Here is a 15,869-nt window from a genome sequence, read left to right on the forward strand (position 1 = left end):
AGGAAATGACTAGATTTCTCTTGGTACTCCCAACATTTACTACTTAATTATTTACTTACTATAAAAATGTATATTCCAATCTATATTCAAAGATCTCAAGTTATCCAGCCCATTCAGTGTGTCAGTATAATTTTGCAATATCGTGTTTAAAGTGGAGTTTTGCATTATGAAGCCATGGATGAAGTTCAAATGTTAGTTCAGACTATCAAGGCAAAGACGGACAAACAGGTAAAACTTTAAACAGATGTTGTTCACATTCAAAACGATGTTAACAGATTAGAGAGAAGGGCCAAAACTACCGAAATGAAATTCAACTGTGTCAAATGCAAGATACTCGGCTTAGGCAGAAATAATGAAATGCATAGATACAGAATGGGGAACGCCTGGATCGACAGCACTATGTGTGAAAAAGATCTTGGAGTCCTCATGGACAACAAGTTATACATGTGCCAACAATGTCATGCGGCAGCTTAAAAAGCCAGTGGGATTTTGACCAGCATAAATAGGAGTTTAGTGGAAAGTCATGCTACCCCTCTATTCTGCATTGGTTAGACCACATCTGGAATATTGTGTCCAATTCTGGGTACCGCAATTGAAGGAGATGTTGACAAGCTGAAATGTGTCCAGAAGAGGACGACTAAAATGATGAAGGGTCTGGAGAACAAGCCCCTAGGAGAAGCGGCTTAAAGAGCTGGGCATGTTTAACCTGCAGAAGAGAAGGCTGAGGGGAGGCATGATGGCCATGTATAAATATGTGAAGGGAAGTCATAGGGAGGAGAGAGCAAGCTTGTTTTCTTTTGCCCTGGAGACTAAGACATGGAACAATGGTTTCAAACTTCAGAAAAGGAGATTCCACCTGAATATTAGGAAGAACTTCCTGACTGTGAGAGCTGTTCAGCCGTGGAACTCTCTGCCTTGGAGTGTGGTGGAGGTTCCTTCTTTGGAAGCTTTTAAACAGGGGCTGGATGGCCATCTGTGGGGGTGCTTTGAATGCGATTTTCCTGCTTCTTGGAAGGGCGTTGGACTGGATAGCCCACGAGGTTTCTTCCAATTCTATCATTCTATTATTCTAAATTCATCTGTAATTGTTACACTTAAATTTCAGCATGAAGTGAGTTGCCAAGAGAGTAGGGATGAAAATAATATTTGGGGGGGGGGGGGCGCTTTCTTGAATGATCTGGAGACATGATGGCAAGAGTCCTGGATGCACAAGAATTTTTACATTTCACTTATAGTGTATGAAAAAATGTATACAACTCTGTGGAAAACAGTGGTTCTACACAATAAATACAGGGTTATATTCTGCACAACTGTATTTTGTGCAGAATATGTTGTTTTCTTCACACACAAAATGTGCATTTCTTTTAACAGAGTAAGTCCCAAACGGCAAATTCTGCATTTTTCATGACTTTCTCTCAGTGAGGGTAAAGAAAAATCACACAATCCTCTACAAATTAGGAAAGAGCAATTTCCTAAATGTCCTTATCTAAAAAATGTGTTCCTTCCACTTCAAAGTTGCCTCACCTGTTTTTGCTTTTGTTTTGTTTTGTTTTGTTTTGTTTAGTTTTTTTTGTTTTTGTTTTTGGTTTGGATTATTATTATTATTATTATTATTAAAATTTAGCAGTTTGGCAACAAAACCTTACAGACAGGAAGTTTCCTAGAATTACATTTTTAAGGACATCTGGTTTATCCCAAAGCCTCAACTCTTTTTAAGAATTTTCTGGAAATAAACATGGCAAGAATTTACCTTATCTAAAAGAAAATTTCACCAGTATTGTAGCATCATGGCGCAGGCTCTGAGATCTGCTGGGGAGGCTCTGCTCTTGGTCCCACCTCTGTCTGAAGTGTGGTTGGTGGGGATAAGAGAGGACCTTTTCGGTGGTGGCTCCCTGGCTTTGGAATGCCCTCTCTAAAGAGATTAGTCAAGCCCCCATTCTCCCAAGTTTTCCAGACACCTGAAAACATGACTTTTTAAACAAGCCGTTGACCACGATTAGCACCTTAATTATCCAACTCGACCTAGTGACTCACTTCATCACTTTATGAGCCTGATAGTGTGTACAGCCTACTAAGATCCACAGCCTTTGCTGGGTTTTATTGAATCTTTTAATTAGTAGGGGTTGTATATGTTGTTTTGTGTAAATTTGCTAGGTAAATTTACATTGTTATTGATTGATATCTCTATGTACCTTGTTGTATTTTGTATATTGTTACACTGTTGAGTCCTTTCTGTGAGCCACCCTGAATCCCTCCACAGAGATGGTGGCAGGATACAAATAAAGTTTTATTAAAGTTTTATTAATGCAGTGTCAGTATGAGGGAATTATCCTTCCTTCCCTTCTTTCCTTCAGGCCTTAGAATTGACCCAAAACCAGCTCTGAAAGATTTCCTAACTACCCAGAATAGATATTTGAAATTCGCCAGGGCTACATTGGAAGGCAGAGATCAATCCCTTCCAATTTAACTGATGTCCATTGTTCCACCAAGGAAGGTGCATATTATTTCCTACAGAGAGAGAGTTCACTCAGCTTTACTTGCAATGAATGTGAAAGTCCTCTTCTAATGTTTTTTAAAGACCAAGGAACAATAGTTTTACCTTTCACACTATAAGATTAGAGAAGATATAGAAAGTCAGTATTATATGTAGTGTAATAAGAAAAAAATGTTTTTAATGCCACATTTTTATTTTAGTAATGTATTCAACAAGTATTCAGCTTTGGGGAGAAAAACCAAGCATGGAACCAGCAAGGAATAATGTATTATATTAAATCAGGTGAAAAGCATTATGCAGAACATTTTAAGTTCACTTGTACTGTAAAGCAGTAGCATCACCATCAAGGTGAGTGTTAATCAGGAAAACCACTTGTATACAGACACAATCTTCCCCACTCAATATAAGATGTTGTTATATTGGTTCTTTTCGATTAGAATTCAAGTTGACCCCTGAAAAAGTCTTATTCTGTGCTCCAATGCATGCTTGACTTAAGTAAACAACTATAGATGCAGTTTTTTGTACATAAGAGTAAGACTAATAGGCCAATGTTATATTGCAGGTAATACATTCGTTGAGCTTCAGTTTGAGGCCCCTGGTTGGTTTTAAGGAACCTGACTTGGTTTTAAGGAAACCAACCAGCCTGGTTCCTTGAAGGAAGAGCACTGCAACACCAACTCTTAGTTAAGAGGCTTGGAGGAATTGTTGCAGCTTTAGAAGTTCTACCATCTAATAAATTTGATAAGTTGTTTGTTTGTTTGGCTTCCATTCTAGAAGAGAAACCAGAGGAGCAGCTGCAGAGTAGCCTTCAGAAAACAAAGACAGAGATTGACTGCAGTGAAGAATCTTCGCAAAATGCGGAATTGGAAGAAGGTCATAGTATTACATCAGACATGCCATCTGTATCTGCATTCTTTAGCCTAGCTGCTCTGGCAGAGGTGGCAGCAATGGAAAATGTGCACAGGTTAGTGAACACATGCTTTTTTCTATTTTCTTTGTCTAAAAAGTATTCCTTGCGACATCTGTATTTGCCATTGAAATTAAGCAGCCAGGTCAAGCAGCCCTTGCTTGAGTTATCTGGAGCATTCTGACTGAATACACATAGCTTCTGCAGGTACAGCTGACTTTGGAAAGCATCCAGTACAAGACTCTTTCGCAGCTAATCACATCACCATTACATCACCAACAAAGAAGTTGATGGTAAACATATTGTACTGCAGTAATTGCTTTCAAAATATACAAACATTAAAATAAAATTAAATATCAATTGTCTTTTTAAAAAGTACTGTTAAAATCCATAAAAACAGAGTAAAAACAAATTCAAAACTAGCACCCCCTGACTTGATCTTCAAAACCTTCTTCTTTAAAAACCTACTTGAATAAAAATGTTTTAGCCTGCCCCCGGAAGGACAACAGGGAGGAGGCTATTCTGGCTTCCCTGGGCTGGGAGTTCTATACACTCCAATAACTTCTCTGACAACTGAACTATCATGGTGAAATGTGGTGTGTACATTTACAGTGAATTTCTCTGTGTGAATTTCATAAATATATCTGATTAGGGGAATCAGAGTGCAGAGAGACAGAAAATGCACATTTTGTTTAATTCTTGGTACAGGGTCCTTTGTTTGCTGGCCAAGCTATTATCAATACTGAATATCCTTCTGAAACTGTGGAAAATAGTGAACCGTATGTTTTGACAATACTTGGACTACAAGCATAGAATATAATTTCACTGAAGGGCCTAGAGCAGTGGTTCCCAACCTGTGGTCTGTTGATCACCAGTGGTCCCCAAGAACTAAAATATGGTCCGCAGCCTCACCATTACTATCTTGTTGCAACAATAGTGACTGGTCTTGCAAAGCCCTGTTATAGTGCCGAGGCAACAGGGATGTCAGAAGGGGAGATGCTGACTATTTATTTATTTATTTATTTACAGTTTTTATATTCCGCCCTTCTCACCCCGCAGGGGACTCAGGGCGGATTACAGTATACACATATATGGCAAACATTCAATGCCAGTTTGACAAACAACATATACAGACAATACACAGAGGCTATTTAACTTTTTTTCTGGCCGCCAGGGGAGCTGCTGCTTTCATCGTCCACCAGCGACACCGATGAAGTTCTTCTGCATTCCACATTCCCCCGAGTCTTTTCTTTATGGCCTCATAAATTAGTTAATTTAGCCTCCCACTCAAGGTGGTACCTTATTTTCCTACTTGACAGATGCAACTGTCTTTCGGGTTGCAAAGGTCGACAACAGGCTACACAATGGCTGGACACCCACTCCAACCCGGGTTGGCTTCGAACTCATGACCTTTTGGTCAGAGTGATCTTAATGCAGCTGACACTCAGCCAGCTGCGCCACAATCCCGGTGCAGCCCGTGGAAGGTGCAACAACAAACCTCCTGACTGGTGCTTCTCCCTCCCTCTGAGCAGAGCTATTCCATGTGGCACCTGAAAGCAGGGGCAACTTGTCTTTGTTCTTAGGCCTGTTCCTGTGGTTATTTGGGGTGCCGATTCAGAAAATTGCATTGGATAGACCACATCAGCTCCCGATTATTAAATACGATTTTCTGTGGGCGAGCAGATGGCGACTATTGGTTGACATATGTTCTGTATCAGAAACTAGAACTGATGTGGTCTTTACCTTGCAATTTTCTGAATCGGCACCCCAAATAACCAAACTGCATCCAAACTTGCCCAAAAACTGATTTGTAACCCTTTTGGTACTAACGTTGAAGAGTGGTCCCTGGTCAAAGTGATCGCTGGTCAAAGAAAGGTTGGGAACCACTGGCCTAGAGAGACCACAAATACTTCTGTAGATGGGAATATTTTTGGACCCATAAATGAAACCATGGATAAGCATGTTGTACTGTATTGACACTGAAATAATGGAATAACCTTGAAAACACAGTTTTAGGAAGCTTCTTCAGGAAGTCCAGATATACAGCTGACCCTGTTTTCAAAGAAAGTGGGGAAAGATATTGTTGATATCTAAATACAGAACACAAAATTCTGGTTCACATTCAGAATTTCACCTCAACTTAAAGCTCATGTCTGTGTTAGAGTGAAAGCTCGTGTTGATATTTAAAGAAAGGCTTTTTCAAATAATATGCCTTACTAATTTATTTTATGCATTTATGGAATGTTATTGGTAGTAAAAATCCTTCCGTAGTAATTTGTACTATAAACGTCACCAGTTCCTTTTTAGCTCTTCACCATTCTGTCTGAAGATAAAATCTCAAGCATGCTCTAACTCATTTATGCCAACAACATGCAAATGTTTCCATTTCAAGATTTGAAACAGCACCGAGAATGCAAGGCTTGCTTAAACCGGATATTGATTCATCTAAAGGAGATTGACATGAGACAGACACCAGACAGCTGAGTTTCTGAAGAAGTTAGCTATCAGTCCAAATAGACCAGAAGAAGATGCATAAATTAAAAACACTTGTGGTTAATGTTGCAGAGGGGAGGGGGAGCACTTTATCTCTCACAGTAGAAGGCAGACGTTATAGTCCAAAGTAGAGATAAAAAGTTAAAAAACAGGTGCATTGGAGAAGTCAGGGCCGGAGTAAAGATGCATCTTAATAATTAGGGATGGAGATCAGTACTTGGAAATAGTATCCAACTTACTAACATATGCTGCTTCTTTCCAGTGGGTTACCCTGTAGTCAAGGCGTATGCACAAACATTTATTTATTTACAACAATTATATCCTGTTCTTCTCACCCCAAAGGGGATCAAGGCTGCTTACATAATGGGCATTGGCCCATACCCAAAGAAAAGAAGTGATTAAAATCAATTAAACAACAATATGTGAGAGCTGGACCAAAAGGAAGGCTGAGCGAAGGAAGATAGAAGCTTTTGAACTATGGTATTGGAGGAAAATTCTGAGAGTGGCTTGAAACACGAGGAGATCCAGTCAATTCATACTTCAGGAAATAAAACCCGACTGCTCATTAGAGGGAAGGATATTTGGGGCAAAGATCAAGTATTTTGGCCACATAATGAGAAAACAGAAAACAGAGAAAACAATGATGCTGGGTCCATGCTGGGTCAGGGCGGGTCCATGAGGTCATGACGAGTCAGAAGCTACTGAATGAATAAACAACCACAAACATTATAAGACTATTGCGCATAGCTCCAAAGCCAGATAATCAAATAATCATATTCATCGACACAGAGTCAGTTCCAACTGTATTACACATATAATTATGCTGAGTCAAATGCTTGCTCCCTAAGCCAAGTTTTCACTTGTTTGCAAAATGACAGGAGGGAAGGGGTCGATTGAATCTGATTTCTCTCTGTTTTAATGACAAGTCCCTAGGACAGAATTACACTCTTCATAGAATCAGAGTTGGAAGTGGTCTCATTGACCATCAAGTCTCACCCCCTGCTCACAGCTGCGGGATTTCCAGCAAAAGCATCCCTACTAAGTAGCTGACCAGACTCTTTATGAAGATGTACAGGCAAAGAGACCCCACCACTTCTGTAGGCAATTGAGCTTCCATTGGCACATTACTCTTATTATCAAGAGCATCCTTCTAATATTCAATTGAAAACTACTCTTCTGTGACATAAAAAGCATTAGGTCTGGGGCAGCAGAGAACAAATCTGCCCTCTCATCTCTGACAGCCCTTCAAGTATTTAAAGAGTGCTGTCATATCACTCTTCAGTTATGCTTTGTGTTGTACTTTAGTAATATAACACATCAGCTCTAAATTTCATATGATTACAAGCCAATAGATGCAGGTAAATAGTTCATACGTGTCCTCTAGCATAGTTTACATTTTAGCGTTTGGTCTTTTCTTCATGGCAATGCAGATGTAACTAGACTGATTCTCCACTCCTAAATCTGTCTTCATCTGCTTTGACCTTTAAAATTGGTAACAGAAAAGGTAGGGTGGCTGAGCTGGAGTGCAAAGTTTGCTGCTGCATTTCCTCTGCCAACAGCATTCGGCTTTCTGTGTTAATTCACCAAAGCTAAGCATTACACTTCAAAGCGGCAATCTAGCCTTCATTTCCACCCTGACTGAATATTCAGTAAATTGACATGGACTAATCTCTAGTCAACCCAGCTATAAAGCCCTTGCCTCAGAACCTGGGGAGGGGGGAGCATGGGAGGGCTCTTCTTAAATAAGTAATTCCTTGGTGGGATTCCCTGTCAGTCATACATGAACATACACCATACTGCTGTGTCTATAACTGTAGGTAGAAATAATGAGATTGATGTACAACATGAAACTTTATTTTATGTGTGAGAAGGAACGTGTATTGCAAATTTGTACTGGGCCTCCTAAAATTGTGTTTCGAACCCTAATAATACTGTTGTCAAAGCAACTCAAGTTGAATCAAGTCCACTATTCTGGCTGGAATTCATTTGTGGGGGATTCTCTCAATTCCTCAGCTGTGCTAGATGTTTTCTAATTACAGTATAACCATATGCTTGTAAGGGAAGGATAAACATAGAAGGAAAGCCAGTTAGAAACATGACTGAAGCTGTTGTGGAAATATGGTTGAATCTGCAGGGCTTCTCTGAAGCTTTCAGAGAAGGAAGGAGAACTTTGTACACCAGAGTCCATCTTTTCCCTCCAGCAAATTCTGGAAAAGTTATCTCAGCAGTTTCTCAAGGGACTTTGCAGTCGGTCTGACAAAGGCGTACCCTAGTCTTCAGAACATTGTGTCTTTTCTTTTCAAGGAATGTAGGAATGTTTCCATTTTTAATCACATGGGACCTGTTTATTGATATGAAACAAGCTTATTGCTTCCCAGCATGCATAAATTTGCAACCTAGTGAATACGTGACGCTCCAGACATTTTACCCAGCCCGAACATTCATGTTAAATAATAGTGATCTTATCACCAGCCCTTAAAAGGGAAGCTTAGTGAGTCCTCTCTGCTACCTCCAAAGACAGAATGTGAGTCACTAGAGCTGATAACTTGAAAGGGGAAGGGATATTATTATAAAGTAAAGGGAAATTAAAAATGCATCTTTCTAGGAAACATAAGAGGGTGAGCCTTCATCTTTTTTAACCACAATGGATGGAACTTGCATTAATTTACATTCATCAGAAGCCCTGGCTTTTCCACCCCCTGGTTTTAAGAAAATAGCAGCAGTCTTGGAACAGTTCGGTTGCTACTTACTGAATATTTTAGGAGACAATGGAATGAAAGAGTGTAGAAAAGATAGTCCCCTGATTGTACCAGCTGCTGTACAATGTGCTGCATCTGATCCGGTTTCTGGCTTTCTTCAAAATAAAAGTAAAAGCAGTGAGAGACACCTGACAAAACATGATGTAAAGAAAAGACAAAATCCTGAGTATCCCAAAAAATAGCCTGATATTCTTCAAGGGCTGTTTAAGAAAAAAGGAGGAGTGAGACATTGCTTATAGATTTATAATTATTTCAATAATTATAAATGGAACCTAAACTCAAGAAACACACATGCATGAGCACATATACTTCACATTAACTTACACGTGAAGTAAGTTAATCTATGATAACTGAACTAATTAGAGCTATGTATTTGTAAAACAGTACTCTTTGGATGGCAGCTAGTTTTAACTACAGATGGTTCTGCATTTAAATTGTGTTATTTCATTTTATGTGTTGATAGTGGTTGTTTTATAATTTTTATCTGATATTGTTTTAAACTCATGTATCGTTTATGTTTTATACTGTCTTGTAAGCCACCCGAGTCCCTTTTGGGAGATGGTAGTGGGATATAAATAAAGCACCATCCAAGAGAGCCAAAGAACATCAGCAGCAAGGAGCTTGGAGGAAAGGGCAGTGTTTGTCTGCTGCAGGCTGCCTTTGACCTCAGCTCTTGGTGACTGGCTCCTTACAGACTCAGGCCCTGACTGCCTGTCTGAAGCAAGGTGCAGCAGAAACACCTTCTGCCCCAGAGGATGGGGCATAAAAAGATGACTCCGGCGGGGGACCAGTCACATAGTACCATCCAAGAGAGCCAAAGAAGGCCTTAAGACAGTGGTTCTCAACCTGTGGGTCCCCAAGTGTTTTGGCCCAGAAATCCCAGCCAGTTTACCAGCAGTTAGGTTTTCTGGGAGTTGAAGGCAAAAACATCTGGGGTCTCACAGGTTGAGAGCCACTGCCTTAGGATCATGACAGGAGAGCGGGGAGGGCCTTCTAGAGTGTATCGTGATGCTGCTATAATAGTGATGGATTGTGATGCTACTACTCAACCAAGAGACTTGAGAAACACCACTATGCAAGTTTTGATGAGTGACAGAAATGCAGTCTAACATCCTATCATGACACAGTAAGAAATAAAGCACCCAAATTACGATTAAGGGATTTGTGCAATGCATTATTTGTGTATGGGTTTATTATCTTTTAATATGTTTAATGGTTTTAAATTGTATTTATATGTCTTTTGTTTCTAGTGGTTTTATGTTACATATTATTTGGTTTGTATAATGAGCCATTGAATCTTTGCTTAGATGTATGTTGTATGCCATTCTGAGTCCCCTTTGGGGTGAGAAGAGTGGGATATAAATGAAGTAAATAAATTATTATTATCATACTTATAAAAAGTTATAGTTAAAAAAAAACTACTGGCAAAGGTTTCAAAACATTTCATTTGTTCTTCCTTCGCAGGAATCAGAGGACGGCACCTCTCCCATGTGATGGACAGCCAAAAGAAATGTCTCAGGCTCCAGTGCTTATTTCCTGCGCTGACCAGTGAAGCTCTACCCTATTGTAAAACATTGTGCTTTTCCTAATATCCTAGCCTTGTCTTTACCAATGGATGCTAGTCAGTCCATGTAATGGAGGAATCGGTAGACTGGAAATGAGTGGTTCGTGTTCAGTGTGGCACAGATTCACGGATACCTTGGGATGGTCCCCTCCAATTTGGGACCCAGAATCTACTCGTAACGGTGATGTTATTTCTCTGTTAAGGGACAGAAATGAAAAGATCGTGGAGCTTGGTTTTCTATTGAAGGTTTTTAAAAGTGGTAAACATATAGTTACATGGAGGGGGCAGGCGTTACTGTAGCTCACATAGCATCGGTTTTATCAACCAGAGTTTGGAAAGTAGTTTCATATAATAACTAGCTACTCTAAACAAAAATACAAAAGAGTAGGTGGGGAGGGAAGAGAAGACTGATGCACTGCACTAGTTACTAGATATTCTTAGTCCTTTTTGTACATGAAGATTTAAGTTCTGAGATGGTTTATATAATAGGTTATGCCTGCATTTATATTTTAGAGTGAATTTTAAGGACCTGTTTGGAGAATCCAAGAAAGCGTGGGCATGTGTACTATTGTTAGCAATGTACGTACTGTCGTATGGCCCAGGAGTTCTGCACTTTTTTGTATTTGCCACAATGGGGGGGTAGAGTTTATTGGCAAAATATATTGACAGGCTTTATTTTGCTTGGTTTTGTAAAAAATTAAGCATAAATAATGAGTATGATTTGCATTTGTAAGAAAGGTTTGGTATATTGATAAGGACAATACTACAGATTGCTGATTTGTCTTTCAGATCTTGGATGGTTCATTTATTTTTGGATAAAGGTCTAAAGTAACTACATGGAAACTAAAGCAGTGAAAGGGGGTGGGGAGGGGGATGCTATTAATATGTTGTTCAGAAGTGACCTTAGTATTACTTCACTCTTTGGGGGGAAAACAACCTTTTCAATTGACATGCACACTGATGTAAATATTTTGCATTTTACAGACACTGGAATTGTTATAAATACTATGCACAGTCTAAATTGGCTTCATCGGTTGTATGAAGTGCCAGTGCTAGTTTGGGATGATAAAGTGCTGAGTGTCACATTAGTAAAAGAAAAAGGTGAAATGATGTTACAGAAATTAGGCTGTCAAAGAGACCATTTTCCAGTTCATGTTCTTTGTCTTGATTCTATGTTGTATCTTACTCCCATGCACACATCTCATGCCAGGACAGATTCCAGCTGATTTTTTTTTCAAAGCCTTTTCCTTCTGCTTCTTTACCACACGCTGATCTCAGTCGCCAGACATCAGACACAACACGCATGGAGCAACTGAAGAGTGTTGTTGCTCCTTGTCTTTTTCAAGTCACAATTCCACTAATTTGGTGCTTGATCTCAAAGAACCGATTGGTGGGGTTTTCACTTAAATCCCCATTTTTTGCATCAGGGAGAGCAACTGTGTACACAGAAGCACCTGCTTGTATGCACAGTTCCTCCTACAGCTAAGGAAACACAAACGGAAACCTGCTTCCATACACTTAGAACCCCTGGCTGGATCAGGGCAATGTTTTTCCTAGCAGCAAAAGATAAATTTATTATCATCATCATTAGAATTTGACATGAAACTACACATTCAACACAGGGTACTTCTTCCACAGCACAAGATGTTTCCCTACTTGTTTTGCATCATAGCACAAAGACTTAACCAAATGCTATTGACCAGACCCCAGCAATAATTTTCTATAAGTCGTCTTGTCTCTGGTGGAATTTTGTGATAGTGTTCAGTTCAGCGAGACCTTTTTTTATTGGTTCGGTCTCTATACGATGAGAGTTTACACAATTTTATCAGGCTTTCTTAATTTATATTTGACAGAATTGATAAAGGATGTGTGTTTTGGGGTTTTGTTTTGTTTTTTTGTAATTGGATTTAATAGCCATATGAAAAGTGACTCTTAAAACCTGCTTGGCTTAGCCTTTAATTGTTGTAATCAGTGCATGTCTTTCGGTGTCTGTGTCAAACAACCTCAGACAAATCACCCACGTTGTAATAATTGACAGTAATCGAAAGGAAAGTGTCATTTCAACCCATGTAAAAATCAGAGACTTACTGATGCAAAGGTTGAAGAAGTGGAAGAAGGAAAAACACAATTTCAACAAAAATGAGAAAGTTGCATAATTATAGAAAATTCAGGTAGAAGAATCTTCCACATGCCTCTGGAGCATGCCATACAATTTTAATAATTCAATTTTGTTAAAATTTTCTAAATTATTATAAAGGAAAAAAATGCTGCCATCATGCCATATTGTAGTGTTTTTGAAAGCGTAAGCCGTGTATTAGCTGTGGTTCAGGCATTTAAGTAGCTGAAATCCAAATACCTTATGGTTCAGTTTCTTCATCTTAACAGTGGTACTCCCATACAATGTTTTATTAAATTAAGTACCACCAGCCTTCTGCCATTTGAAATTTCACTATTGTTTCTACAATGCATCTTTATATGAATGGTACCTTTTAAAAATATGCATACATTAGTTTTTAATTAATACCTAATACCTTGATTATCCCTCTTTCCTAAATCTCAGTCACTATCCATTAGACAAGGGACTGGGTTTGATCAATTTAGTGACTATGAGCGTTTTCTGATGCTTGTAAACCTTTCTGTAGATATGCTTAATTTTTAAGCAACTAGGCACTGGGAGTAGCAGAAATCCTGCAAGGCGTTATATTACGCCGGAAGCACAATTCACTTGGAAATTGTTCTGCACAAACCCCATGGGAATGTGCATTGTTGCAGTTTTTTGCACAGATCCCATTTATTTCAGTGGGGTTTCTTCAAGATAATCTCCAGATCGATTGTGCATTCTGGCTCTTTCCTTCCTTTCCTTGGTTCTCTAAATGATGTCTTCATTTCAGTAGAGATATTTGCTGAAATGGTTAGAATGGGTATCCCTAACGTCAGATAGAAAGATAAAACTGTTAGCATAAAAAACATCAATTCAACAATGTACTGTTTAAATGTTTATTTGTTTCTGTTTTTAATTTTCATTATTTTGTGTGTTTTTTCGAAAATGAATTTCTGTGGCATGTATTTTGATATACCAGCAATGTCGCCCTTCCATTTATATCCATGAATTCTTCTAGAGAGAGCAATGTTGCACCTTAATTATTTCAAACAAACCAAAATATTATGTTACCTGCTTTAGTGTTTATTCCAATATTGTTGTATTATAGTTTACCAAACCCATTCTAACTGAGCAAATGCTACCAGTATTTATGCATTTAACAATATTCTCTAGATTTGAACCTGTGTATGTCTTTTTTTACAAGAAATTTAAATAAGATAAATTATTCTTACCCTCTTCTATGGTTTCTTAATGAAAGTGAGGATATATTTCTCAAGTGTAAAAATTTAGTACTGTCCCATTTCTTTTGTTTTTGTTTATTTATTTAGTGACCTTTGATATTTCATATAGTTTTGAGGTATACACAGAGTAGCTGATACCGTAAGCATAGAATCAGCTGGGAGAAGGATACTGTAATGTCATGTTCATGTAACTGTGTTAGTACTGTATTAGATGATGTGGCGGGAGGGAAATTCTGCAAAATAGTTAACATGTACATTTGATTTTGATTTTCCTGTTAGGGTGTTTTCCAGATACAAGACCAAAACTGATGTAAATTCTTGTGGATCTGATATCATGCTGTTGTACTTATGACAGTATTTTTCCCTGGATTGTACTGTGATTCCAGAAATAGGATATATTTATTTAAAGATGATATAGTGTGCTTTTTTTACTAATACATTATCTCAGAGTTATGAGCCAAGGAGTTCACTCTTCGCTTCAGTGTCAAGCTTACGGTTCAGTCCCCAGCTTTCAGAATTGACTTTGAAAGTATTGTATAATTCAGACAAGCAGCAGGGGATGATAGCCTCCAAGTCTTTTTTAATTTTATTTTGATAGTGGATTTTGCTACTTCTGAATAACGCAAGTAGCATACATGTAGCTGCTAATTACCTGAGAGATGCTTGCTCTGTTGACTTGCAAACCTTGCAAGAGTTATACACTGCCACACAAGGGAAAATATAGTACGAAGAGTCTGCCTTTCAAAAATGTTCTATCTCTAAGGGTTGATTCAGCCTATATTTAAATGCGGTCATTGGGGAGGAGAAGTTATGTTAATTTTTGCCTTTCTACAGAGATCTATAAGAAAAAAGGTTTTCAACTTGTCCCTACCATCCACAGCACGAAGTGTAGACTGAAAACACACACTGAGGCCCTATCTACACTACCGTATAATACAGGTTGCAACTGCTCTGTATGGTCAGTGCTGACTCATATAATGCAGTTCAGTGCAGTTAACTTTATTATATGAATCTGCACTGACCATATAATGCAGTATAGATGACATCTGGATTCATATGGGTGGGCTAATGGGAGAATCCATAAATGTAGCCAAGATTGTTACACCTTGCCACATGTGCAGGTCTTTAAAGACCCAGACTCACACAGATAATCCTATCTGTATGTCTAGCTTGTGTGGAGTCCAATGCAAATTTGAGCGTACCAACATGGTGAATATAGTTCAATATGATTGTGGTTCACTATGCAGTGGATGTTCAATTGGGTCATGTGAAAAAGGTTATAGGGATGTAGTTTTCGTAATGAATAATGGAATGCTTTCTTTTCCACGTTGGGCCCATTTCGACAGCTATCATTGGGTTCCTATGTTGCTGTTTTTCAGTCATCCATGAAAGGAAGAAAGAGTGGGTAGGGGGTACTTGGTTGAATCTACCTTTACTAAGGAGAATTAGAATGACACAATTTTTCACTAATATGTCATGTTTAGCAGCTGTAAGAAAAGTTTGTGTGCTGAAAACAGTAGGGAACTGAGTTAATCAAAAAGACAGAATTTTTATTGCCTCATGATTTCAGTGTGGTGTGTGGGGGAGGGCTTCTTATTCTGTGAAGGAAAAATGTGGTGAAGACTATAATGATTGTTGGGTTTGCCTTGTACTTTTGTGTATTTATGCCTCTCAGCTGCTCTCTGTTCTACAACTAATTCTAATAATGCTACCTCTATTAAAGGCTACTGCAGTTGACTTCCATTTGTTTTCAAAATTCCTCATGAAATCTTTTCAAGCTAATGAGTATTTCGTTTGGATTACACTCCATTGCATTTTTATTTTCTAGGAGGAGGAATTCTTTACAAAGGACAATGTAAATCCCCAAACTGATATTCATAGTATTCATACCTAATGACTGTAGCATTTCCCTGGTTTTAATGAGGCATGAGTTTTCCTCTATATACATGATAATAGGTGTTGCTTTTAAAATGCTTGCAGTCTGATGCAGACACACAAACATGCATGCGTGCATCCTTCCATAGGTTCAGAAGAGAAACACTCAGTCTCTGCAGAAAAGTTACTAAATTGATTATTTATTTTCTCCTTGAAGAAACGGGGGCAATACCTCCAGATACAAAATTCCATGCAAACAACTGGACTTTGATACCCATGACTGTATCATACGAAATCATAACCAGGGCATATAATCATAACTTCCTTTACTGTCGTGAGCTATGCTTGGTCTATACATAGTCTAAAAACATGATCTGTTCTAATTGCTCTTTGTTTTTCTTTGTTGTGGACCGAGATGCTAACTTGAAGAGCTCT

General features: G+C 38.6%; 1 protein-coding gene across 8 annotated transcripts in view; it reads left to right on the forward strand.

The window, feature by feature from the left end:
• BBX (BBX high mobility group box domain containing) overlaps window positions 1–15,296 on the forward strand; it is a 137,607-nt gene extending 122,311 nt beyond the window's left edge. For all 8 annotated transcript variants that reach the window (XM_060770668.2, XM_060770672.2, XM_060770667.2 and 5 more), the window contains 2 exons: window positions 3,269–3,458; window positions 10,118–15,296. In XM_060770668.2, coding sequence (XP_060626651.2) covers window positions 3,269–3,458; window positions 10,118–10,205 — 278 coding nt within the window. In that variant the 3' untranslated portion in view covers window positions 10,206–15,296. The remainder of the gene's footprint in view (window positions 1–3,268; window positions 3,459–10,117) is intronic.
• Window positions 15,297–15,869: the final 573 nt, after the last annotated feature.

Source organism: Anolis sagrei, chromosome 3, assembly GCF_037176765.1.
Source record: "Anolis sagrei isolate rAnoSag1 chromosome 3, rAnoSag1.mat, whole genome shotgun sequence".
In the NCBI taxonomy this organism is placed as follows: Eukaryota; Metazoa; Chordata; class Lepidosauria; order Squamata; family Dactyloidae; genus Anolis; species Anolis sagrei.